This window comes from Podarcis bocagei (genome assembly GCF_964188305.1).
Source record: "Podarcis bocagei genome assembly, chromosome: 5".
Lineage (NCBI taxonomy): Eukaryota > Metazoa > Chordata > Lepidosauria > Squamata > Lacertidae > Podarcis > Podarcis bocagei.
Window position 1 is genome coordinate 51,547,871 of NC_138129.1, and position 26,948 is coordinate 51,574,818.

The 26,948-nt window shown below is 44.9% G+C and overlaps 1 protein-coding gene across 3 annotated transcripts; it reads right to left on the minus strand.

Moving 5' to 3' along the window:
- Window positions 1-1,323: 1,323 nt before the first annotated feature.
- ELOVL1 (ELOVL fatty acid elongase 1) lies at window positions 1,324-26,681 on the minus strand. Of its 3 annotated transcripts, none has more exons than XM_081195541.1 (8): window positions 26,598-26,681; window positions 6,450-6,516; window positions 6,017-6,207; window positions 4,178-4,258; window positions 3,885-3,941; window positions 3,411-3,516; window positions 2,688-2,824; window positions 1,324-2,410 (listed from the first exon to the last, which is right to left on the minus strand). In XM_081195541.1, the coding sequence occupies exons 2-8, from the start codon at window positions 6,493-6,495 to the stop codon at window positions 2,165-2,167; spliced, it is 864 nt and encodes a 287-aa protein (XP_081051667.1). In that variant the 5' UTR covers window positions 6,496-6,516; window positions 26,598-26,681; the 3' UTR covers window positions 1,324-2,164. The 3 variants fall into 3 exon arrangements, with proteins under 3 accessions (XP_081051667.1, XP_081051666.1, XP_081051668.1); XM_081195540.1 differs by lacking the exon at window positions 26,598-26,681 and adding an exon at window positions 23,076-23,234; XM_081195542.1 differs by lacking the exon at window positions 26,598-26,681 and adding an exon at window positions 23,076-23,222 and having other exon boundaries at window positions 6,450-6,511.
- Between the last annotated feature and the right edge of the window lie 267 nt (window positions 26,682-26,948).

Here is a 26,948-nt window from a genome sequence, read left to right on the forward strand (position 1 = left end):
CTGCATGCTTTCGAACTGCTAGGCTGGCAGGAGCAGGGACCAAGCAACGGGAGCTCACCCCATTGCGGGGATTCGAACCGCCGACCTTCTGCTCAGCAAGCCGTAGGCTCTGTGGTTTAACCCACAGCGCCACCCGTGTCCCTCCTTCATTTCATTACTCCTGCATTATTAGTAACCAGGTGTTAAACCACAGCAAAAGAACAGCAAGAACAGGCATGCATAGTAGAATAAGCGTCTTTTACTATTGCTGAGTAGTATATCCCTAAATTCCCTTGCATCATAATAAAATGCTAATTCAGAACAGTGGTGTAAATGTAGAATGCTGTCATAAGCATTAGTTGAAAGTTTCTCACACATGCACTGAAGGAAGGAGGCAGGACACAGCAAGGGATCAGCAGTGGAGAGATTTAAGTGTTACAAAACCTTGTAATTTAATCTAACAATAAACTTTGCTTAAAAGTTTTTAAAACAGGACCATCCTATCTGAAAACTGGCTAAAATAGCTGGTGGTAAAAGCTGTAGTAGTACATCTAGCATTGCTTATGGCACATAATCCAGGTTATGTGTTAGTCTAGCCCTAGCACTGAGGTAGAGAGAGACACCTACGTAACCAAGTCACTCTGCAAGATTTATTCCAACAAAATATGCATTCTGACATGCCTTGGACTATTCTATCCAGCAACACTTGTAGCCACATTTAGCACTATCTATAGGATACTGCACAGATCAAAGATCTGCCATTGTTGGGCAATTCTAATACAGGCCTATTTTGGGTGTGACACACAGTAGCAACAGCAGCGCCATTTTTCAGGCTACAGGCAAATAGCACCAACGAATAGGGCTTCTTTAGGCACAGGTTATTTCGCAGCAGCTGGAGCTTGGGCAAGAACATAAATCAGTAAAAAACAGAAAGGCAGCTGGCCTAAAACTTTCCATGTAAGGAAAGGAGAATAAGCATTCAGCCTGGCAGGGAGAAAAGAAAGGAGCCTAGGAAACAAATGCACAAAACCTTTGAGCAAAGTTAGCTTTGCTCAAGTCGTGGTCCTCTAGCAGAAGGCATCTGAGGCACGACACTACACTGGGCAAGCCAGAACGTGGCCACTACAATACTTCATAGGTTTTTGATCTGAATTTTTCAGTTATACCCACTCCTTAAACTAACCCCAACTAAGGCACAAGGTAACTGAAGGGGAGCACCTCATTGGAACTGAATGTCAACATCTGTTTTATAGTCAATATGGCCCATGGAAATGTTTGTTCTTCTCACCCAAGCCTGACCAGTCATGGGTCCAAAGCCTTGAAATCAAGAACATGAATCACTACTCTCTTTCTGTCCATTTATTTCTGTGAATACAAGTGAGAAACTCAGGTAGAAGGGAGGCACCTCTCCTGAGTCCTCCCCAAGGCTTAGAGTACAGGGAGTGTCTGCCCCTTGGAGCAGATCAGGTAATAATAATAATAATAATAATAAAAAGGCACACAGCAACAGCATGCAAGCTGGAAAAAGGTCCTTCTCCCTGGGCTTCAGTGCAGCAAAAGTATCTGTGGTCATCAACCCATGGGGAGCAAGAGCCCAGAGTTATTGCTAAGGTTGTGGGATCAGAGCAACCAAAAACTGGGGAGTTATGTGGAGGGATGAACACTGAGGCCAGCCAAGGCAGCAAGAATGAAGCCCTAGGCCTATAGCACCCCACCTGCATACAGAGCAGGAATAGATCTCTCTGGGGGAGTCAGACCCACAGCAACAAGGGACCACTCACATTCAAGTATGAATGGCAGGGCTCCAATGGGGTAAAGAGAATGAACAGGGGGCAACACAAACTTAGGGAAAGCAGAGGAACAAAATTCCCACCTGGATCACATGGAGTACATAGAACTAAATGGAAAGGTGTGTCCCATCTGGCAGAGTTCTGCTTTGGTCCAGCTCTGGAGGGAGCCCAGCCCAGGGCAGACACAGGCACTTTGAAGACCTTAGGCTAAAACCAGCACCAACAGCCCAAGCAGCCTCTCTCCCCTGGGACAGCTGAAGGCCAGGTGTGAGGGATACAGAGCAGTTGGGAAGGTGGCTTGGAACTGCAAGACAACAGTCTTTAGGCACTTGGTCTTGCTAATGGGCCCAGACATGGGTTCGGTTGGTCCGAGACACCTTGATCCCACCCACCTCCTAGTTGGCTTTGGCTTTGCCGTTAGAAATGGCACCATTCTCATGAAAGCCATTCTGCTGAGGTTGTGTCATGACCTTGGGCAGACGCTTGCCTCTGGTGTACGAATGGTACCAGAAGTTGGAGAAGAGGAGGAAGAAGATAACGCCGTAAATCCAGATGAGGTGGATGAAGATTGGGTACTGGTAGTCACAGCTGGGCATGAAGTAGTACTGGGAGATGTGGATGGAGACGAGCACAAACTGCAACTGTGAGTGGAGGCAAGAGAAAGTTATGGAGTAAAGAAGGCAGCTATATCCCCTTCCCCTACCCACGGGAGGAAATAGACAGACCTAGTGACAGGTAGTTCAAGCTGGGAGAGGGAGAACACAGAAAGTCTAGCACAGGAAACAATTGCTAAATAAGTTCCTGTAGCTCTTGCCAAGAGAAAGGAAATAAGTCAGACCAATGTCCCAGGCTGGTTGTACCATCCAAAGCTGGGAGTTGTTGGCATGAGTGGCCTGGTCCTTTCCCTTTCCTACTCACCAGTTGAATGGCAGTGATGTGCTTCTTCCACCACAGGTACTTTTGATAGGCAGGCCCTGCAGCTGACAGCGCATAGTAAAAGTACATCACCACATGTACTATCGAGTTCACTAAAGCATGAAATGAGCCCATTCCTCCTGCAGGCCAACAAATAAGAAAAAGATTAAATTCAAATGGTAAAGGAAGAGCTGAGATATGACCAAGTCCTACATAAATATAAGCAAGACCAGAAAGGATTTCTTCTGGAACATCAGGGACCACAAATATGGTGGTAATAGAGTAAAAGAAGTCAGAAATGTTTGTTATTGTTGTCTTTGGGGGGTTGGGGGAGGGTTCCTAAGCATTTCCAGTTAGTATTCTGTGAAATGCTATTTTGAAGTGCCCACAACAAATTTAGATTTCCAAATGAGACCCCAGGCCCCAAAAGTTGAAATCCTTGATATAAAAATTATACAATATTAACCTTTACCATTCTAAAAGCTCTGTACTTTATTCCAAAAGTTAACAATACATCACCATCATCTTTCACCATGCAGAGACTCAAGGTGGCTTACAGATAAAATAGAAACAGCTAAAAGCATAGATAGGCCCATTAAAAATCAATTAAATGTTAATAAAATGTACACACAAACACACACACACACACACACACACAGAGAGAGAGAGAGAGAGAGAGAGAGAGAGAGAGAGAGAGAATGAATACATGCCTTCCCTAAATCTCACCTGGGCCAAATTTGGCACCCCACCACCAGCTCCAGGGAAGCACTGAATGGTGGAACACATGCAGGAAGGTCACCTGTTCATTCTTCTTTCTTAGTATGAAGATCACCTGGAAGCAAGAGATTAGAGAGAGATGGGCTTTTCATTTTGGCCAGTGGGCCATTACTCCAGAATGTTTAAAAGAGAGGAAGCACCATTGCAGACTCCAAATAGTAACAATCCAATCATCTTCAGTGAGCTAATAAATATCAACTGTACATACTGTAAGAGAAAATGAACAAAAACCACCCTGCCCCAATGAAATACCTACTTGTGTTAGTAGAATATAAAGGTTAGTCACCATTAATTTGCACAAATGATCCATGTCAGAATAAGTAGGAATGTCTGACCACATCCAGTAAGGCCAATACAAATGTGTACCCGTACCCATTTCTGCTCCAAACAAGATACTGTAGGCCTCAAAAAACAAGCACTTACTGTGTCAAGCAGTTCAATGTACTTGGAGAAGATGAAGACCCAGGCTACATGGACCATCTACCAAAAAAGAGCAATGTCAGAAATCCTAGTCATCAAAACATAAAGCTCCACCCTACTTTTCTACCCTCATTTTTTCTTCCTTCTGAACCCCCATTTCTCCTCTTGGAGCAATCCCACCACAGATTTGCAACATTTGCCAAGCTTATGCCTACATTAAAAACAACAACAACAACACTCTCACACATGGGGGAATGTGAGACAAGATATGGGGTTGAAAGAATGAAAGAACTTACCCGAAGGGCCATGGGGTTCTGGGATTGGTCCACAGGGTCACACCTCCAAGTGTAACCAGTCAACCAGCCTGACATAAGGAACTGCAACAAGGAGCCACCATTCAGATATTTCTCAATGATACTACATTCACCAGCTCAGCTTTGTAAACATACCCACAAAAATTACAAGCCTAAAATTTGTGTTACTAGTTTTATAAGAGGCTAATCAGCTACGTTTCCATGCTCACTGAAGAGAAAGAGAAGCTTCTTCTCTATGGTCAACATTAAAATGCAGGCAATTATCCTATTAGCAGGAAAATTAAATTAAAATAAATAAAATAAAGTAGCTTGCTATCGAACAGGCTGGAGAAGGACAGACAAAGCTGAGGGACAAGCTTTCCTTCCTTAGCAGCCACCACAAATCAAGCAAACCAGCAGTCCATTCATTCATCTGCATAGAATTCCTAGGTCACCAATGGCTACCAAGCTAGTGCTGAAATGGAAAGTTGTACAAAGGTACATGTCATACAGCTTCTCTGCCATGCAAATCTCTCTTCTAGGCACTTCTATGAGCAACCATTGAAACAAAACCCTGAGCAATTTTCAGCTGTCACAGCAATCCAAATCCCTTTTGCGCTGTGTTGTGTGTGTGTGTGTGTGTGTGTGTGTGTGCACGCACACACATACATACTGGAGAGGTGTCCCTTCATCCAGGGTTGCCAGCCTCCATAAGCCACCACCTGCAGAGTAACACCAGTGTCACCGCTGACATGGCGTTCCTCTTTCTGCCCATTGAATGGGCAGGCAGAAGGGCTGCTGGCAGCAGTCTACAGAAAGCGCCCAAACAAGGCTTTGCAAGGATGGGTCTGAGTCAGCCCTACTCCTATCATGTGCTAACAGCACTGGGCCCAATCTGGGTCTGATTGCTGCACCAACTCCATGCTGCCACAATATCCTACCCTGACTTCTGTTGCAGCCACCATGCTCAACAATTAGGTGGATGGGGTGCTAGCTCTGCTTCTTCAATAATCCCCACCTGGTTAGGTGGTGTTGTAAATAACTAACTCTGATGTAATTCTGCATACTGACTTATATATACACACACTTTATCTCCCCATATTTATAGTTTTAAAAATCAGCTTATGTATGTAGTTTTGTCCAGCAATGCCCTTGTACATCCAGCTGCTACAATGCAAGTCCAATAGACTTAATTTGTAACTTAACATTTTTAAAGAAGAGGCACTTCTTAAGATAATTCTCCTGACTATTGACCTGAGCAGGTAATGCTACCCCTGCCAGCTTTAAGAAAATGGAATACCAGTAAGCATGATGCACTCCATCACATAAACACTGACAGAGAAAACATATTTACTGGGAAGGGGTTGTGCAATTCCCAATTCACATGTATGTACCATTCTGTATAAAAGGCTACAATGGAGACACTAGACAACTGTTGCATGATTATGGCCAGCTGGTATATTTAAGTAAATTACAGCTAGTAGAAACTTGTACATTGTCTGTTAAGCATAGCCTTGCTACACTTCTAGGTCATCATGTGAACAATTCCTGATAGGAAGAGTGAAAGAGTTTATTCATGGAAATTAGCAGCCTCATAAAAAAACCACACCCTGCATGAACATTAACACCTTAATGTAACCAGACCAAAGCCCCATTGCACAAGTGGTTTCCATTGTCAGGATCCATTAGGTGCATCCCACCCCAAAACCTCTTAACCCCATAAAGCTTTACATATGCCAGGGTAGGAAGGAGTTTGAAACAGACACTGGGGATGCACCACAAGCAGTAACAGCAACATCCCACCAATGGAAGCTATAGCTAATCTATCTAGGAGATGCTTACCTCATAGACTATGTAGAGCGACAGAGCTACCATGGAGGAGTTATAGACAATCATGAACTTCCTGAGGTTCAGAGGTTTCCGGTTGGCCATGATGCGTGGCCCCAATGACAGTACAAAGTAGATATAACCCAGCAAGATGCCCGTCATAGGAAAAGGTGAGCCCATAAGTGGATACGAAGAAATCCGTGGGTCTGAGGGGGAAAGTGAACTGTTCAGAGGTATGCACTGTGCCCAACAACACTCCCTCTGTTATTTTATCAGCAGCCCTATGCCTCTAGGGCAGGATAAGTTAAGTGTTTGAGTCACACCGGGACCCTCAAGCTTTTGTTACACCTGGGGCAGAGGAGGTAGCATCTGTAAGGCAGCCAGAAAGTTGACTACTTCTCTTCTTGAGGCCCCAGTGGGTCACTTTGGCTGAGTAAGCCAAACTCACCTGCTTTCTTTATGAAGTCTTGATACATGTTCACCAGTGAGTCCATGGCAACAGTAGTTCAGCTGTTCTGCACAAGAAAGAAAGAGTGAGTCACACCAATAGTACTTGAATTATCTGCAGGCCCAGTCATACAATGCTTCTACAGCACTGCTCCCCATCCTGCACAGAACTGTCAACTATTTTAATGAAGTAAGCAATCCAATCACTTCCTCTCAGAATCTTCCAACTGCCAACTTGGCCCTCCTCATATGACCAGCTACAGAGCTGAAAAATGAGAGATCACATGATCCTAAACACTTCTTGCTATTAGGCAGTATGATTTTGGGAATTCTGTGCCTCTTGCCCATCTGAGCTCTGCACAAAAAGCATTTGCAGCAAAATGCATGCTTATACAGATATAGGAATAAACTGTTTAATCAGGCACAAGCATCTCTCTATAACAGCCACTCTTCCCCATCCTACAATTGTAGTTTAGAATCACTCCAAGCACATGCTGTACAAGTCACAAGAACACCCCCAATAATGCTCTGCATGAACTGCAGCACAATGCACCTCCCCCCACTCGGTGCAAAATGACAGGCAGCCCTGGATAACCCAAGAAAAAGGAAACGCCTTTTTCAAAATGTTCTTTCACCAGCAGGTACAGAACAAACCTTCTCTGAAGTCGTAGATTAGGAAAGCAACACACACGCCAACTAGACTCAAATGGTGAAGGCCAGTTCTGTCATAGAAGCCCTACTTGCCCAGCTTTTAAAAGATTTTAAGGAATTGGCTTGTTGTGCCGATTCACAGAACATCCTCTTGCTTCTGGCCCCACGTAAAAGATGCTTGATTCCTGCACCCCAAGATGGCTACAGGGTATTTGCATGGCCAACAGCGCAGCCTCAGCAAAACCCATGTATCAGGTTGCAGAAGATCACATCTGTTATTTCAATTCAGGTCCACTAACACATATGCACACACAAAGCTTGTTGCCCCTAAAGTCTGGAGTAGGTTCAAAGACAGCAAGGAAAGTTTAATGGTCCAACTACAGAAGCTCTAAAAAGTTGAAAGTAGTACAACTGATTGTATGAAAAAAGGAAGGTGATTGCCAAGAACAACTGTCCATGGCATAAGGTCAGTTGCCTGCATCATACAAGGGACTGCAAATTGGAGAGTTCAAAGAACAATTTAAAATAAAAGTGAATAAAGAATAAAAGAAACAAATGTAGGATTATCAAACAGCAATAGCACCTAGAGATTTTTAAAGGTTTTCATTAGAACTTCAGGCTCACTCTTCACTTTGATGTACCCCCACCAAAGAGGAAAAGAAAGGTTGAATGTTTGCCTCTTGAAATTCCATTAGACCCTCTGATCTGCTTATTAGACCCCTATAACCATACAAAATCCAGATTCTACATATCATAATCACTGCAGGATTATTACTGTCAAAGCTTGGAAAAATACCCATAAACCAAGTGAACAATCTATTGTTAGAAAGATATATGAATAGTTAAGACTGATTAAATTAACAATAATTGTAAAGACTTCCTTCTCTATTGCAAAGGAGGTCTGCAGACAGGGGGGGGGGGTTCCTCACCAGTGTAGTGTGGCACAGCTCCACTACCATTCCAGCAGTAGGAAGGTCAGAAATTAGGGGGCGGGGGGAGTTGGGGAGAGACTTCAGACACCGAATCCCAGGCCTTCTCATGGGATCGGCATTAGATCCATTTCAGTCCGGTTTCCGTCCTGGTTTTGGGACGGAGACGGCTCTGGTTGCCCTAACAGATGATATCCGTAGACAACTGGATCGAGGCGGGTCAGGACTGCTGATCCTTTTAGATTTGTCAGCAGCCTTTGACATGGTCGATCATGATCTTCTGGACCATCGCCTTGCAGACGTGGGGATACAGGGCATAGCCCGTAACTGGTTGTGCTCTTTTATCTCTGGTCGGGGACAGAGGGTGGCACTAGGGAGGGAAATGTCGTCACGCCACTCCTTGGTGTGTGGAGTGCCGCAGGGCGCAATTCTCTCCCCAATGCTTTTTAACATCTTTATGCGCCCCCTTGCCCAGATTATCCGGAGCTTTGGGCTGGGCTGTCATCAATATGCTGATGACACTCAGCTCTATCTACTGATGGATGGCCACACCAACTCGGCCCCTTACACACTGACCAGATGCTTGGAAGCTGTGGCTGGATGGTTTCGTGGGAGCCGATTGAAACTAAATCCTTCGAAGACAGAGGTCCTATGGCTAGGTCGGGATAGCATGGGGATGAGGGACCAACTCCCTTCTCTTGCGGGGGCCCAATTAGTGCCATTGCCTTCCGTTAAGAGTTTGGGTGTAATCCTTGACGCCTCCCTTTCCATGGAGGCGCAAGTCACAGCAACAGCCAAGGCGACATTTTTCCACCTTCGCCGCATCAAGCAGTTGGTCCCTTACCTTTCCCGCCCCGACCTTGCCACAGTGATCCATGCGACAGTCATCTCCAGGCTTGACTACTGTAACTCGCTCTACGCGGGGCTGCCCTTGAAGCTGTCCCAGAAACTCCAGCGGGTACAGAATGCTGCAGCGAGGCTCCTCACAGCGTCTCTGCCATGGGAGCATATTCATCCAGTGCTTTTCAAGCTGCACTGGCTCCCGGTGGAGTACAGGGTCAGATTTAAGGTGCTGCTTTTGACCTTTAAAGCCCTTCACGGCCTAGGACCCTCGTACCTACGGGACCGCCTCGCCTGGTATGCCCCACGGAGAGCCTCAAGGTCCATAAATAACAACACCCTAGTGGTCCCAGGCCCTAAGGAAGTTAGATTGGCTTCAACCAGAGCCAGGGCCTTTTCAGCACTGGCCCCAACTTGGTGGAACGCTCTGTCTCATGAGACCAGGGCCCTGCAGGATCTGATCTCTTTCCGCAGGGCCTGTAAGACAGAGTTGTTCCGCCTGGCCTTTGGATTGGAGCCAATTTGATTCCCTCCGCCCCCTTTTTCTTTTTTCTTTTCCTTCTCCTGCAATGAGGCTCCATTTTAATATTTTAATGTTCCATTATTTTAATGTTGTATTTTATTTTTGTTTTTAAGTTGTAATCACTCATCTTGTTTTTATTATTGCTTGTAAGCCGCTCTGAGCCCGGCCTTGGCTGGGGAGGGCGGGGTATAAATAAAAAATTATTATTATTATTATTATTATTATTCCCTGATGTAAAGCCAGAGTTACCTCAGCTTCTCCCATTGAAGTCAATAAGGAGAGAAAAGAAATCAAGAGCTCCTCCCACCCCACTTTCCACAGTGTTCGTAGTAAGCTGTCAGGGAATTAAAGGCAATAGTTTTTCCACCATGGACTCCCCACCCTGCCTAACAGAATCAGTGTATGAAGAAGTCAAGCTTATAAGAAGAATAAATGGAAAAGTTAACCCAGGAAGGGCAGTAGCCAACCAGGAACACTCATGTTTACAAGGGGATCATAATAATTTATTTGTTTGTTTAGTCAAATATAAAATGATTGAATGACGCTAGATTTGATTAATCATCTCTAGCCATATTTTCCTATAGTTTCCAAGTTACACCCACAGATGTTCAAGCAGCTAGGGTTCGGTATCTTTTGCTTCTTCAATCCTATACAAATAGTCCAACCAAAGACTCAGGGGGCAAGAAGCAAGTGCTGCAGGAAGTCCAAAAGATACTGACAAGCCTCATAAGCGGGGTCAATAAATTAAGAAAAACTCTAATCAGTTCCTGAAAAATATGTCTCTCTCCCACTTTGTCAACTGACCCAAGTTTGAAAGGTGCTACGTAGGCCTAACACATGCCTGGTAAAACCTAGCTAATCCCCATAATCTTACTAGGTTTACCAAGAGTAAGCCCCAGACACTGGCTGCTAGTGCAGGAAGAGGGAAATAGTACTAAAGTGCACAAAAACCCATCATACAATAGGCATAGCAAGGGAATTAGGGATAACAACATTCTGAGGTAGCTGACCCATTGTTCCTTGCAGAAGCTGAGAGCTAGTAAGCAGGAAAAGCCCAGAGGGAAGAGAAACACATCCCAATAAGCTACAGATTCTACTCTTCACTCCCCTTAAATTGGGAAATCAACCAGGAAGATGAAAGAAAAGCCCTTAATTGCAGCACAGGTAGAAGAATTGTGGTAAGCAAACCATGCCTGATATTGGTAGTTGCTCTTTCCAATCTCCAACATGATAGGTGAGAAGATACTCTAATAGCTGGAAAACGTAGCCAGAGAGGATGGACAAGGAGTTGCAGAGGTGCTTAAGGGGCATTTCTGAATATATTACCCTTACACATCATCTATATGGTTACAATTCAGCACAACCACCTTTATGAGAACCAGGAAGTTCACAGAGCAAAAAGGTCCTGACTATTGTAGAATATGACTCTTGCCTAGGCAATCTAAGCATTCCTCTCAGCACCTGAAGCACACCTCTCAGTACAGTGGTACCTCGGGTTAAGAACTTAATTCGTTCTGGAGGTCCGTTCTTAACCTGAAACTGTTCTTAACCTGAGGTACCACTTTAGCTAATGGGGCCTCCCGCTGCTGCTGTGTCACCCCTGCACAATTTCTGTTCTCATCCTGAAGCAAAATTCTTAACCTGAGGTACTATTTCTGGGTTAGCGGAGTCTGTAACCTGAAGCGTCTGTAACTCAAGGTACCACTGTATTGTATTTCCCAGAGACAGGAGGTCACAACAACTACCCAGGCACAGCATTCCAAACTATAATCATTTAAAGCATTCCTCTCTCCACAGAGGCTTGCATATGACTGTGATAAGGCAGACTCTGCCCCCAGGCATACAATCCAAAAGAAGTTGTGACACTAAAGGCTCACCCAGGGCAGGATGATTTGAACATATTACGCCAATCCTGGCATGACTGCACAGGCTGCCAGTGAGTTTCCAGGCCCAGCTTCCAGTGAGTTTGAAAGTACTGGTTTTGACCTACAGTATAAAGTCTTAAACGGTTCAGGACATCAATGCCTCTACGACTGCCTCTCTCCATATGAACTTACCCAGACCCTGAGATCATAATTCAGGGCCCTCCTTTGTGTGCCTACTCCATGAGAGGTCCGGAGGGAGGCAACATAGACCTTTTCTGCAGTGACTCTCCCAAGGGAAAGCATTCCTCTTCTCCCAATTCTTTGACTAATTATACAGTCATACCTCAGGTTACAGACGCTTCAGGTTGCGCTTTTTCGGGTTACGGACTGCCGAAACCCAGAAGTACCGGAATGGGTTACTTCCATGTTTCAGCAGTCGCACATGCGCAGAAGTGCTAAATCGTGCTTTGCAGATGCGCAGAAGCACCAAATTGCAACCTGTGCATGCGCAGACGTGCCACTGTGGGTTGCGGACGCTGCGGGTTGCGAACGTGCATCCCACTCGGATCACTTTTGCAACCCGAGCATCCACTGTATAAGGCCTTTTAAACTATGGGGGCAGGGTTTTTTTTTTGTTTGTTACTATGTTACGTATTTTTCTGTTTTTATATTGTAAACTGCCCTGTGATTCTCTGAAGAAGGGTGGTATATTAATTTAATAAATAAATAAAGGAAAAGAGACTAGAAGAGAAGAGACGAAAAATTCAAGCACTACTTCTTAGTTTTTTTAATTACCAGTCAGAATGGAAAGCTTTCAAGAGGAGGAACCAAACACTGCTTATATCTCAGCAGTGAATGAAGAGACCCTGAAGTACCTTTTAACTTTCTCTCCTTGATGAAATGGGCACTGCTCATTAATATGTTAAAATAGCTAGGTTCTCCTATGCCTTGATGATCGTATGATTGAAGGTTAAGTCCCAAGTCTGGCAGGTCCTAAGCATAGCACCAAGGCTACTGGCTTGCCAAATCAGCAACACACAAAGATGATGCAGGAATTGCTGTTCTTCCTCTATCCTATATTGGCCCAACCTGCTCAGCCTGTTTGGGAGAAGGAGTGAATTCAGCTCGGCACCCGCTCACACAGCAGCAGCCCAGCCCCACTGTAGCCTTAAGAGCAGCTGTTTTGTATAGTCAAACAGAAAATACAGCACAGTCTTCCTTATCCCTTGAGTAAATGGGGAAATGCAGGGGAGACTGCAAAAATCTCAGAAGCCCGTTACCATACAAAATATGGCCATATTGTATTGTCCAAGTACCATCCACCTCAGTCCACTACATAACCAAGTTATCAGGTCAGACTGGAAGGACAGCCAAGGTAGGAATCCGCCCCAACTGCATTCTGGCAGGTTGCTGTGAGGGGTCTTAAAACAGAATCCCAACCAGGGCCTGGGGGAGAGAAGTGCTTCAGTTGAGATAATCCTCCTACTCAGTAAAAAATGAGGTTCTCAAAAAAACAAAGCAAGTGAGATGATCAAAGAGCAAGGGTCAGGACACCATCAAGGAGGATGGGAATCATCCCTCTGAGCTGTGACTACAAATGCAAGGGATCATGGCTATAATTCAACAGGAATTATATCCACCATGTGCTTCCCAGTGGGAATCCACAAAGATTAACTAGACACACACATTGGGATTAAGTTCATTTCTGTCTCCACTTGTACTGCTGCAAATTTTCATATGTGGATTCCAGCTCCACCCACCTCTGCAAACAGGGGCCTCGCAACTCTCTGATACATCCTGTCAGGCCCATAGCTTTGTTGCATCTCCAACCCACAGACGTTCCATAGCCAACAACACAAAGCCCTGCACCCACATTAGTGTCTTGTATAGAAGTGTTGTGCCTGGTACTGCCACCCACATGGGAGCAGGGAGGAATCTCTCAATAGCATATTGATGCAGAGATGGGGGAGGGAACTGGAATGTTCCTATGATTGGCCTGCCAAGGGGCTGCACAAATATCCAGAGCAATAGGGAAAAGGCAGCCCTGGAAAAGCAACACTGACACAGAGAGTTGTCAAAAGCCCACATATTACTCCTATAAATCCTAATGATCAATCTGGTCACTAAACACACATCTGCCATTGAACAAGCCCAATCATATATCCCAAAGGCTGATACCTCTGTTTAATAGCAAGGCATTTCTTAGAATAAGCCCTTAAGAGACTTCCCTTAGTTCTCTAACGTGTTGCAGGCTGTGTTAAAAATCCAAACAGGCTATAGAAAGGGGCCACAACAGGTCCAGACAGCCATAGTAAACTACAAAAATACTTTAAGGTCAAAAGATAACTGCAGTGGCCATTTGGGAGGCCTGAAGGTTGCAAGGCAGGAGTATGTGTGGCTCAGTTGTCTATTCAAGCCCCATGCCCCTTTGAGATTTAACATGCCACTACAGTGGACCCTCTGGATATGAATTTAATTTGTTCCGGGGGTCCGTGCGCACCCCGAAAAATCCATATCCAGAGGTGCTGCTTCTGCGCACACGCGCAGTGCGACAAAGCACTTCTGCACATGCGTGAGCGGCGAAACCCGGAAAAATACTTCTAGAATTGCCGCTTTCTATTCAAAGTTTATGTTGCTCAAGAGTAACATAACCCAAGGGTCTACTGTACTTATTAGCAAGACATGGCTCCCCACTATGTACACCAAAGGAGGCAGACAAACCTTATGACATTGGAAATATACACCTCCTTAAGCAGCCATCTGGCTCATATTAGTGGTTCCCAGATAGACACACACAGGAACCAAGCCTACAAAAATTTATTTACGAAGGAGACAGAAATGCATTTACTGAAGACTTTCCAGACCCCAATTTCTCATACAACTCTCCCAATCTTCTTATTACTCTGAAAAACCCCCAACAGATTTACATCCCAAGGCTCAGGAGGTCATCCTAACCTCAAAATGTAACATATCCTATGGGAATCTTGAACTAAAATTAAAATTGATATATTTACTAAATAAATCAAAATTACTTCCAATGGAGGCCACCATTCAGCACTCCTGGGTCACGCCATGCATTTCTCAGTCACCATTTTCAGGCATGACTTTCCCTCTCCAGCCTGGTCATTATAATTTTGGCTAGTATTCACAGCCTTTTAGGAATAGGATACTATTATTTTGTATTCTCCAACTCAGTGAAAAGTTGCAAGGTCATACCTAAAGGAAAGTTATTGTTCTCATCAATTATCAGGGGGAATTCCCAAGCACAAACAGGAATAAGTAGCATTGGCTCTACCAGCAGAAGCCAATCAAGGTTGCTTTCACCTCAAGAGTCCAAGATAGCTACGGTACCTCCACTAGTTCTCCACCTTGATATGGCAGCCACTTGTAACTATACTCTCTCTCCTCCTCCCAGCTAGAACTCATGGACAATGTCAATAATTAAAGTCACATGCGTTTCCCGGGTGATAATCCAGGCTTGGTTTAGACAGAGATCTTGCCTGCCCTAAGGCAAAATTATTCAGAGAAACTAACTGCTGCTGAGCAGTTCAAACTCTTATAGTCTTGAGAGCCAAGCTGTACGTAAATAAGCCTCGCTACTTAATAATGTTTCAGATAAGGAGCGAGAACAGGCAAATGCCACAAAACATGCCTCTTTCCCTCCATACACAAATATCCATTATGGAAGGGATGGGGAATCTGAGGTCCTCCAGTGCTGCAGTAGGAAACAGACTAGCTAGAATACTGTAGACAGATGAAAGTTAACACACATCCAAAGTCAAACTCATTATAGACCTCCAGGTGAAATAAAGTAGGCCCATGACTCAGGGATAGCCTCTGATGGGGTGATCTTGTAACATGAATCATCCATGAGTCTGCTTGATGAGAATGCATGATCATGGTAACCAGGCCCCAAAGCCGCATATTAAGATTGCCATATGTCCTCTTTTTCCACGACACATACTCTTTTATGGGTATGTAAAATGAGAGCCATCATAGCGATCAATAGTTAAAAGTAGAAGTCAGTAATGTGTCCCCTTTTTTGATCTTCAAAATATGGCAAGCCTAATAGCAGACTGGAGAGAGAAAAATCCCAGCCATCAATAAATTTTACACTAGCACAGAGAAAATATATTTTCGAGTCCTGCTTCCTAGTGTCCCCAGTCATGTTATGTTTCTTCTAGATAGCAATGCAGACATGGGCAGTAGCAAGACTGGCTCTAGACCAAATGGCACTACAGGAGCAACTCTGGCTCCTTTCCTCCTTATTCATTCATACCTTTCTATTGCATATGTAGCTCATTTCATGACTTTATAGTATACTTTACATGCATAAATTAGTCTCTAAAAAGATGCTAGAATCTGTAAATCATATTCATGTTATATGAACCATTTACTATTTGTTTCAGCCAGTGTTAAAAACTAAAGATATATAACCTAGGTGCCAAATGGCTCCTTAAACCAAGCTTGCAACTGCCAAAATGGAATGTCTAGTTGCCATTTTGGGGCAAGAAGGCTCTAAAGTCTTATTTTTCAAACAATGGACTGACTGTGATTGGTTCTTAAAGAAAAGTCGCTTGATCCAGGGACAGTCCACATATATTGGCCTATTCCAAGTTCTTTTTTTTAATGGTGACTGCTTCTGCTCAGGCTGCACAGAAAAAGCATTTGGTTCCAGAAACTCATTCCGATTGTGCAGATAAAATGTAACTGATAGAATTCTAAGGGGGGGGGGGTATTAGTGTGTGAAATAGTGTGCGAAGTCCAGATCCAATGATTCCCCAGGCATGCACCTCCAGATGGTGATGTCAGGTGCCACAGAAGGGTGGGAAAGCTTCAGCTGCCCACTACTTTCTCTCCAAGTCCATTGCCACGGTGGGAGGGGGGAGGTATTTCAAAATCAAATGAGCACCTAAGTCAGGCATAGGCAAACTTGGCCCTCCAGATGTTTTGGGACTACAACTCCCATCATCCCTGATCTAACTGCACCACCACTATATACAGGTAAAACTCGGAAAATTGTGGAAAAGTTCATTTATTTCAGTAATTCAACTTAAAAGGTGAAACTAATATATGAGATAGACTCATGACATGCTACTTTAATTTTATATACATAATTTTACCCACCCAGCCTCAATTTAATCAGTTTCACCAGAGACTGCAGGTTGGGTGGGGACAGCAAATGGTGGCGGCCAAGTTAGATTGATACCTATTATTTTAAATGCAAGCTTGATTTTGATTTAACTTCTCTCCCCAGCAGCAAAATTTGTTAATATGGCGCCCTGAGCAAGGACAAAATTTGGTCACACACACCCCCGCCCCATATTTCATATTTTCACAATAATTCCTTCTGGTACAGTTGCTTTTTTAATGAATCTTCTCAGTTAAATACCCATATAAATAAATGTATTGCTATTAATATTATATCGTGCCCCCCTTGGCTTGGTGCCTTGTGCAGGGGAACTACATGCACTACTCTAAATCCAGTGCAGCTCTTTCCACAGAATTGGAGTTATGCTTCTCTGACCCAAGTACAGTGGTACCTCTAATTATGAACTTAATTCGTTCTGGAGGTCCATTCTTAACCTGAAACCGTTCTTAACCTGAGGTACCACTTTAGCTAATGGGGCCTCCCGCTGCCACTGCACGATTTCTGTTCTGATCCTAAGGTAAAGTTCTTAACCCGATGTACTACTTCCGGATTAACGGAGTCTGTAACCCAAAGTGTTTGTAACCCGAGATGTTTGTAACCCAAGGTACTACTGTAAGGTGTTGGTCCAGCATGGCAGTGTGCCAGTAACAGCAGCATTTCCCACAAGTACATTCCATGCACTCACCTAGAACACTGAAGACAGGCAAGGCAGAAAGCCAATAAGGAAAGAATCGCCACGTCTGGAAGGAAGCGGCTACAGACATGTAGAGATAAAACCCATACCATACATGCAACACCAAACCAGCCTAGCTATGTAGCTAGCTGTGTTCTATTGTGAATCAGGGTGAGTGGCAGAAAGTCTAGTAACCCAAAAGAGATAGCATATTCAGTGTGACATTTATAAATGTACAGCAAGTCATAATAAAGTCATTGGTAGGGTTTATATTACTGCACTTTGGATTTAGACATATTGTCTCTAATTGGCCTGGTGCAGTTACTGATATAATCACATTTTCATTTTTCTTGACAAATTGGGAAGAGGTGCTCCTTTAAGTCTTTAAATTCTGGCAGGTCATTACAAGAATTCTGTAACTAAGAAACACTGCCCAATTTTTAAATTTTTGCTGCTCCCTCCTAGTTTCTTTTAGATTGTAAGTCTGAGGGCAGAGACTGTTTTGTCACTTCTAAACTACTGTACTATCCATGGAGTCTTTTTTTTATTACTAAAATGCAATATAAGAATGCTTTACATAAATAATTACTATCTACATAGTACAGTGGACCCTCAGGTTACGTTACCTTTGGGTAACGTAACTTTCGGGTTATGAACGCAGCAAACCCAGAAGTGTATACTTCCGGGTTTCGCCTCGCATGTATGCACAGAAGCACTCCGCGTGCCTCGCACACAAGCACACAATTGCGCTGCGCGTGTTTTCGGGGTGTGAATGGACCTCCAGAACGAATTAAGTTTGTATCCGGAGGATCCACTGTAGTTCTAACTTTACATAATTTCTATTCTAAATATGCAAGATCTGACCAAGCCTTTGGAGCTGATGTGGCATTTATCTCTAGTCTCACCCATAGGTTTCCTGGAAGTTGCCAATGCCATGGCAGCATTTTAACCCTACACAGCCAGAAACAAACCTAGAATCATATAACTGAAGAGTTGGAAGGTACACCAAGCGTCATCTAATCCAGGCATAGGCAAACTTGGCCCTCCAGATGCTTTGGGACTACAACTCCCATTATCCCTAGCTAACAGGACCAGTGGTCAGGGATGATGGGAGTTGTAGTCCCAAAGCATCTGGAGGGCCGAGTTTGCCTATGCCTGTTCTGGTCCAACCCCTTGTGTTGCAGGAACAGAGTTTGGGCTCACAGGTAGGGTTTGAAGTAAGCTCTTCTCCCACCAACAGCCTCCCAGAGGTGTTGGGAAGGGCTGTAGGTCAGTGGTATTGAGCAAATGATTTGCATGCCAACTCCACCCGAGTGGTTCAAATCTCTACTCACTTCACTGGGTGCCATTGGGCGAGTCGCCATCTCTTAGCCTAACCAACCCTGCAGGGTTTTGTGAGAGTTAAAATGAGGACTATGCATACCACCTTGAGCTCCTCAGAGGAAAAGGTGGGCTATAAATCAATAAAATTAGTAAGTGTTGATGCTGCACCCACCTGTCTCACTCATACAGCACATTGTTCAAATGTGCCCATGAAACAATCTAGGGTGCCCACCTAAATCAGTGTCTTGAGTAAAGGTGTCCTGGGTAGCAAGCAAGTGGATGCCTCAGAATTGCTGCAGGCCACTAAGTTTACCAGCCAGTGTGCATGCATTTTATGAAATAATTAAAGGGGGGGGGGAACTGCTAGGAGGTTTTGGAGGATTAGAAGGAAAAAATACATAGGATGCTCCCTCCTGAGTCAGACTACTGGTCCATCTAGCTCAGTACTGTCTACACTGACTGGCAGCAGCTCCTCAAGGTTTCAGATAGGGGTCTACCTGGAGATGCTGCCAGAGGTTGAATCTGGGACCTTCTGCATGCAAAGCAGATGCTCTCCCACTGAGCTATGGCCCCTCCCTTAAAAATAATGCAAGATTCTGGTTCTCATGGCTTCAAATTAAAGGCTGGTTTAAATAGTGACACAGAAAGCTGCCTAATGCCTTATATATAGGATGAGCTCTACTGAGTCAGACACATTGATCCATCTAGCTCAGGAGTGTCAACACTGACAGGCAGCAATGGCTCTCCAGTTTCAGGCAAGGAGGGTGACACCTCTAGCCCTACCTGGACTGAACTTGGAACCATCTGGAAGCAGCTACTCTGCCAGGGAGCTACTTCCCTTCCCATAGGCGCCGACTCCATGGGGCTTGAGGGGGCCCGAGCCCCCTCAAAAATTCGTTTGGGGGGGCTCCACCCCCCCAATAATCTCCGGCGCCCCTCCAGCAGAGCGCCATCGTCGCCCCTCCCCCAGCCCAAAATGCACAGGGTCAGGCTGCATGCCTCCTGCCCTCCCTCCCGAGCATAAGCTCCACCCAATTTCCTTCGGAGCTGATTAATAGGCGCAGCACGCTCTCCCCTATTCGCTCACGAGGAGGCGGCGCCACTTTATTTGCATATTCATGAGCTTATTTATTATTCATGAGCTTTCCCGCCCCCCCCCCCCCAATATTTTTTATAAGTCCGCGTCCCTGTCCCTTCCCAAAAAATCAAAGCTCCACCAGACAGGGAGAGAACAGACATCCTAGCAGGGCTCAGGAGCTCTCCTGGTTGGGAGCAAGACATGGTGAAGAGGGTGGCCTAATGATGACACCTTTCTCTTCCAATGAGTATACAGGGTCTCCAACACCAGGAAGGGTTAAACCGTATTTACTCGGATCTAATGCACCATCGAATCTAATACACGCCTCATTTTTCAGAACCTTGAAATCATAAAAAGTACTTGCTGGCAAATGTAAATGAGTCATCTAATCTAATACACACCTTAATTTTCGCAACATACGTAATTTGGCCAACGAAGCTGAGCATTAGATTCAAGTACGTACTGTATTTTTACAGTGTATGCTAGGATAAAATATTTTAAGATACGCAATCGCAAAGCTTGCTTTTGAAATTCAACTCCAATCTAACAAGAGTTTCACATGTAAGCAGATCAGGGAGCTTGCATGCATTCTTCTAAACTAGATGCAACATGTTGTCTCGCACATCTTTCTCAAAAAAAAATTATTATCAAAAAGCACCTGTCTGGTGCTTTTAAATGCCTCCAGCTGCTTAGTAGCCACTGAAGAAGCCATCAGCCTTCCCCTGCAGATGTAAGAGGAAAGGGCTTGCTCAGCAGAGCATACATTTTGCATGCAAAATGTCTCAGGTCCAATTCCTGAAATCTCCAAGTAGGATTGAAGCCCTGAAAAGCCATTGTCAGTCAGTGTAGTGAACTAGATGGACCTATGTTCCTATTAACTTGTGGCCTTTCCTTGCCAGAAGATCTAAGGCCTATACCCTGTGACACTCTGGAAGGGTTTAACAGGGGACGACCATTTATTTAACTGTGCATTTAAGTGGAATGGAGATCTTTAGCGTGTGTGTGTGTGTGCGCCTAGGCGCCGACTCCATGGGGCTTGAGGGGGCTCGAGCCCCCTCAAAAAAATTTTTGGGGGGGCTCAGCCCCCCCAATAATCTCGGGCGGGCGCCCTTCCAGCAGAGCGCCGCCGCCGTCCCCCGCCTCCTCCCCACCTGCTCCTTCGCCAGCCAGCCAGCCGCGCGTCCTAATCGGAGAGCCCCGGCCGGAAATCCCGCGAGAACAGGGGAATCCCGACTGGCCACACCTCCCAGCCAGCCAATCGGCTGGCTGGGGGGCGTGGCTTGCCCTATTTAGGGCCGGAGCCACTTTATTTGCATATTCATGAGCTTATTTATTATTCATGAGCTTTCCCAGCCCCCCCAATATTTTTTCTAAGTCCGCGTCCCTCTGTGTGTGTGTGTGTGTGTGTGTGTATGTGCGCGCGCGCGCGCACACACACACACACACACACACACACACACAACCACTGCTGTCTTCTCTCATCTTCAGTCTTTTGTTGGACAACAAAAGAGGTTTAAAGACCTCAATGCAAATCTTTAAAAATGTAGCATAAGCACTAATAACTGGGAAACACTGGTCTGCGAGTTCTCCAGTTGAAGAACAGCCTTTACCAAAGGTGTCACGAACTTTGAAGAAGCACAAACTCAGGGCAAAACCGAGAAACAAGCTAAGAGTAAGGCAAATTTGGCAAACCCTCACCACGATTGCCTCCCACCCGGAAACCTATGTCCCCATTGTGGAAGGACGTGTGGATCCGGAATTTTCCTCCAGTCACTTACAGACTCACTGTAAGACTGTGTTCATGGAAGACAATCTTACTCAGCTACAAGTGGTCACCAAAGAAGAAGACATCTTCAGTATTCCTATTTTGCAAGTATAGGGCCTGTTTTGGAGCAGATGCTACTTGGCATGCACTAACTGAGCAGGAAAAGAGCTACCAGAGCCAGGGTTAAGCAGTCCACTATTTCTCTACTTACTACAAGGCATCCACTAACTGCTTTTCATTGTGTTTTAAATAATAGTTACAGGGAATGATGTAAGAGAGTAAGACACAAGATCTCAGGTGTTGCAGGACACAGCAGGAACATTTTTAAGCTACAAGGCAAGAAGAACTGTTATGCCTAAAAATAAGTTTGATTCTTTTTTTTAAAAAAAGTCATGATTTTGAATACCATAGAATACATGTTAAAAATCACAATTGCCAAGATTCTTAGAAGGTTGATGCTGGCACCTAATCTTTGAAGCACCAATTTCATCAGATGATCACCTCCCCAAGATGGCATCCAAGGCACCAAGCTACTGAGTGACATCACACTGTGCGCCTGTGGCGTGACTTGTCAGATCTACGAAAAGTAACTAAAAGCAGTTAGTAATCTCCTGGGTTTGAAAGATCTTCAGAATGCAATTTTTTGCTGTATAAACACAAATACTATAAATGCTTATTTAATCCTGTTACGCTTACTTCTTTGTAACAAGGTTTGGGTGGAGGCTGTATAGGGTAACTAGAAAACTACTCCATTGGAAGTAAGGGGAAGGGAAGGGTACGCTCACAAGTTATACCCATCACTTATCTTCCTCTCCTAAGTGAATGAGGGCTGTAAACTGCTCTACCTACACCTTATTCTTATTTCCATCCCCAATTTATGTAATTAGCTGCATAGTACAATTTGTGCAACAGGATCACAAGAGGGGATGGATTTGTGGCGCAACTGGTTTCTCTTACAGAATCAGCTTAATTTCATTATTGCAGGTGCAGCTAGTTCCATCATCTCTGGAACCAAATTTGACGACAAAGCATGAATGCTAAAAGGATAGGCAAATGTTTGAGAGAGAAGAAGCAGAAGTGACAGAGATTAGCAAAACTCAGCTACAGAAACCCCAAACAGAAGTCTCGATTCCCACATTACGGTAACTTGCCTTGCCACTTTCACCCTGTACTACAGTTCCTGTGCTTTTTAGGTAAGCTAAAACCTCACCCTTCAGAGGCATCCCAAGCCTCGCTCAAACCTGGAGGCGACCTAAAGGCCTCCTTTTGGCCTCTACCACAGCAACCGACCCCAAGGTTTAGCCTTCCGCAAGAACGAGCGCGGAGCCCCTCGAAACTACCCTGCAGCGCTTACATCCCTCTCGCCGCTGAGGCTTGGCGGCCGCTCCTGGGGAAAATATTTTCCCTCCTCGTTCCACCCCGAAGGCAGGCGCTGCTGTCTATGGGGAAAGGCGGGAGGGAAGCTTCCTTGGCCCACGGCCGGGGGAGCTAAGCAAGCGGCGCTCCTGCCTCTCTTGAGGCCCAGGAGTTACTCCTGTCAAAAGTTGCCTCTGTCAGGCGCCGCTAACCAAAAGGAAGGAAGCCGCTTTCCCTGTCGGCTCTGCGAAACCGCAGAGAAAAGGGCTGCCGGGCGCGGCTCTCTGCCGTCCCGACGCCTGGCAGGCGAAGCGCCGGGGCCCGAGCAAACAGGGCGTGGCTGGCTGGCAGGCAACGGAGGAAGGCAGGAGCGCGTGAAGCCGGACACCGGTCCCCGGCCCCTTCGGGACTCGGGAGATGCCCCCTCAGCGCCCTCCCTCAGCCTCCGTCGGAGAGCGGCCCGACGACTCACCCGCCTGAGGACGAGGAGAGAACCGGCGCGTCCCTGAGAGCTGCTTGCACGGCTACTATTTCCTCCTCTGAAGACCCGCTTCGGAGTCACCCCAGAGTTAAAGGGGGCCGCCCCGAGCGCTCCGCTGCCGGTGATTGGCAGAGCGGCGCTGACTACAAGCTACCTCACTGAGGAGGAGCCAGTCGTCTTGCTCGCCCCGTAGGAAGGCGCGCTCGCCGGGTGGAGAGGCCGCCAAGCTGGAGGGCGGAGGTGGTTGGTTGGAGGGAGGGAGGGACGGAGAGGGCTTTGAGGCCTCCCTCTCGCCCTCGGATTTGGCTGCAGGCGCTCCCCGAGGGCCAGAGCGTGCTTAGTGCACTTGTTGCAGAACTACTGAGCGCTGCTGGCAGGGCTGCTCCTCCTGCACCCGCTGCACCCGCTTCAAGGTCCTGGAGTCCTACTCGCTTCCTTGGGGCGAGAGCTACGCTAGGTGTGACGCACGCTACTCACTCAAGTGACTCGTTTTTTTCGTTGTTGTTTTTTTAAATAAATATCAGGAAGGAAACGGAGGACTCTTAGAGCAGGGCAGCAAAAGAGGAGCGATTACCCCCGCCCCGCCCGGCCACCAGGCCGTGGTCTTCTCCCGGTAGAGAAGCTTTCTTTGGCAACATTTACTCCCACTAAAATGAGAGGCCCCAGCTATTTCCAGCTTCTGAGGCTCCTAAGCCTTCATAAAAAAAAAAACATGAGGAAAACAAAAGAAGCGACACGATTTGATTTATTATTATTATTAATCAGTAACACTTTTCTAGATGAGATGTTTTGTGGCACATCATACCAAAACGTGATACAAGTTATGAAACTTGTTAAAATGCCTAAAAATCATCAAGGGTCTAAATCTGAGGAGCCCTGTTGAGTTATTTTAACTATTAAAGTTTTTTATCCCACCTTTCCATCTCTAAAGAATGTCCAGGGCAGTCAACATTCATACTTTAAGAATAAGTTTGAAAACCAAGTTTGAAAACCAAGAAGAAAAACCAAGTGAAAAACAGTAGAACTGCCCCAAATATTTGTTGTTGTTTAGTTGTGTCTGACTCTTCGTGACCCCATGGACTAGAGCACGCCACGCACTCCTGTCTTCGCCCCAAATATACCTAGGAACAAACCATTTATTGGCAAAGTGAAAAACCTGCAAGAACAAAAACATCTTCAAAGAATAATATCAAGGAGAAGGGCCAGTCAGATCTCATTGGGCAGAGAGTTCTACCAGCTGGGTATTTGCAATGGAAAAGACCCTTTCACACATATCAACTGTCAATCTACACAGGAAATGTCCAGTAGATTCCACAAAACTTACTTCAATAATTTGGCCAGTTAGAGGCACAGGAAAAAGAATCAAACAGCCTGTGTCTAACATTTACAGATGCAAGTTCCAGCTCCCACATGAAGTATATGTTGACAGGTAATGTTCAGTTTGGGTCGCAGGTGGCGCTGTGGGTTAAACAACAGAGCTTAGGACTTGCCGATCAGAAGGTCGGAGGTTCGAATCCCTGCGACGGGGTGAGCTCCTGTTGCTGGGTTCCTGTTCCTGCCAACCTAGCAGTTCGAAAGCACAACAAAGTGCAAGTAGATAAATAGGTACCGCTCCGGCGGGAAGGTAAACGCCGTTTCTGTGCGCTGCTCTGGTTTGCCAGAAGCGGCTTAGTCATGCTGGCCACATGACCCGGAAGCTGTACGCCAGCTCCCTCGGGCAATAAAGTGGGATGAGCGCCGCAACCCCAGAGTCGACCACGACTGGACCTAATGGTCAGGGGTTCCTTTACCTTTTTAATGTTCAGTTTAAAAACATAGTTGACTCTGCAGTTGCTGAAAATACACAACTTGATTGCAAATTCCCTTTCTTTGCACTCATCTCTTTACGGGCCCAATGATGTTTGAATCCTCCATTCAATATTGTTAATAGGAACACCATAGAAATAGAAACTTGCAGAGCCTCCTTATAATTAAAGCATGATAGCACAACAATAGAACTAATATTACAACAAAATAAGATCACATATTGGAGTATAAAAGGAAAAGTTAAAACCATTATCCAGCTAAAATAAACAAAAAAGAGTAGACAATCTTTTTGGCCTTGAGGGCCACATGCAGTTATATATTGGGAACCATTCATTCACATCTATGTGAAAGAACAATTTTGCCTACATTGGGAATTCTGGGGAGTGGAGGCTTTAACTGCACTCCCAGTGCCGAAAAAACGTTGCCTCTACACTGCTTGATAGACCGCACAGAAAGCAGCCAGGGCTGCATACGGCCTGCAGGTTGGCCAAATGTGAGCTAAAGACCAAAAACAATCATGCTGCAGAGTGAAAAATAATCAGCTGATTAGGTCAAAGTCCTGCCAGAAGAACAATGTATACTAGTGAAAAGCCATTAGAGGGGTTTAAATAGGCCTCCAGGAAGACAACCCTTAGCACATTCCTAAGAAATTTACCTAAAATGGTGGGATGTAGAGAAGATAATCTCCAGAAGAACTTAATATATGGGCAGGTTTATATTGGAGAAGATGGTTCTCCAAGTAACCTGGTCCTAAGCCACTTAGGACTTTAAAGGTAATTAGTACTTTGAACTGTTCGAAAAACAAATATTTTGTATTTTTATGTGGTGAACCGCCCTGTGATCTTTGAAGGAAGGGCGGTTTCCAAATTTAATAAAATGAATAAATAAATATAAAAGAGATCCCACACATGGGTTCCCTTTTGAATGTTAAAGTTGAAACATCATTTATGCATCACGTTGTCAGCATTTGCTGCACCAAAAGCCACAGTAAGTGGGGCACTTGGCTGATCATTCTCACCCTGTAAGGTAAACAATGCATAGTTATAGTTATAAATTTTGAAGATTGAACTCATCTTCCAACTTATATGATGAAAATATTAACTATCCTCCACTACCACCCCATATTAACCACAAGCAAGTAGGCATAAAGCAGATCTAACAATAAAGATACATTGTCCTGCTAAATGGTGAAGATAACCGTACCATACTTCTGAAACTGATAAGATATCGAACAAGTGATTGATAAAACTCACTACTTGACAGGACAGTACAAACAACCAGTGATAACGTCCACACTGGTACTACTTGGTAAATGATTATTTATATTCACTCACTATTTATTCTGAAGGCAATCTCAACGAAACACCAAGTGAGTATACAAAGTTGTAAGTGGGAGAGGGGGAGAGAGGTTAAATATGCTCTCTGTTCCTGTTTTTGAAAATGCAAATAATAATAAACACATTTTAAAAAGTAAATAAACACCATGTGTGTAAACTGCCAGTCTCTCTCATAAATCCAGGGAACAACAGAATTGACTCCTACACTCGGACACAGTCCCAGGGTCTGGTTTGCACAAGAGCAGGATTAAACTAACCAGCTTTCACACTGACACAATTCAGGATGCTATCTCCTCTGTCACGTATATTCTGACATTATGGACAAGAACTGAAAACTAAAAACATATTCTCATTTATCACTGTCACCAACCTTTTTTGGATCTGGGGGCACACATGGAATTTGAAAAAGATGTCAACAATGCCAGTCACAAAATGGCTGCTGCCAGGGGATGTTGCCTAACACAAAATGGCTGCCGCCTCCAAAAGAATAGAAAAAGAAAAGCTTCAGGAACGTAAAATGGTTCAAATAAAGAAAATCTATTCAATTGTGTTGTCGCTTACAATAAAAGTTTGAAAAAAGTATTGGTTATTATGTTGTCTATTGCTGGTGTGCTGCTATAGATTACAACTAAAAATAAAAGATAACTGAATCTAGAAATAATTTTGAATTACTATAGCTAGCCCATGGTCACTAATAAACAGACATAATTTCTGATGGCTG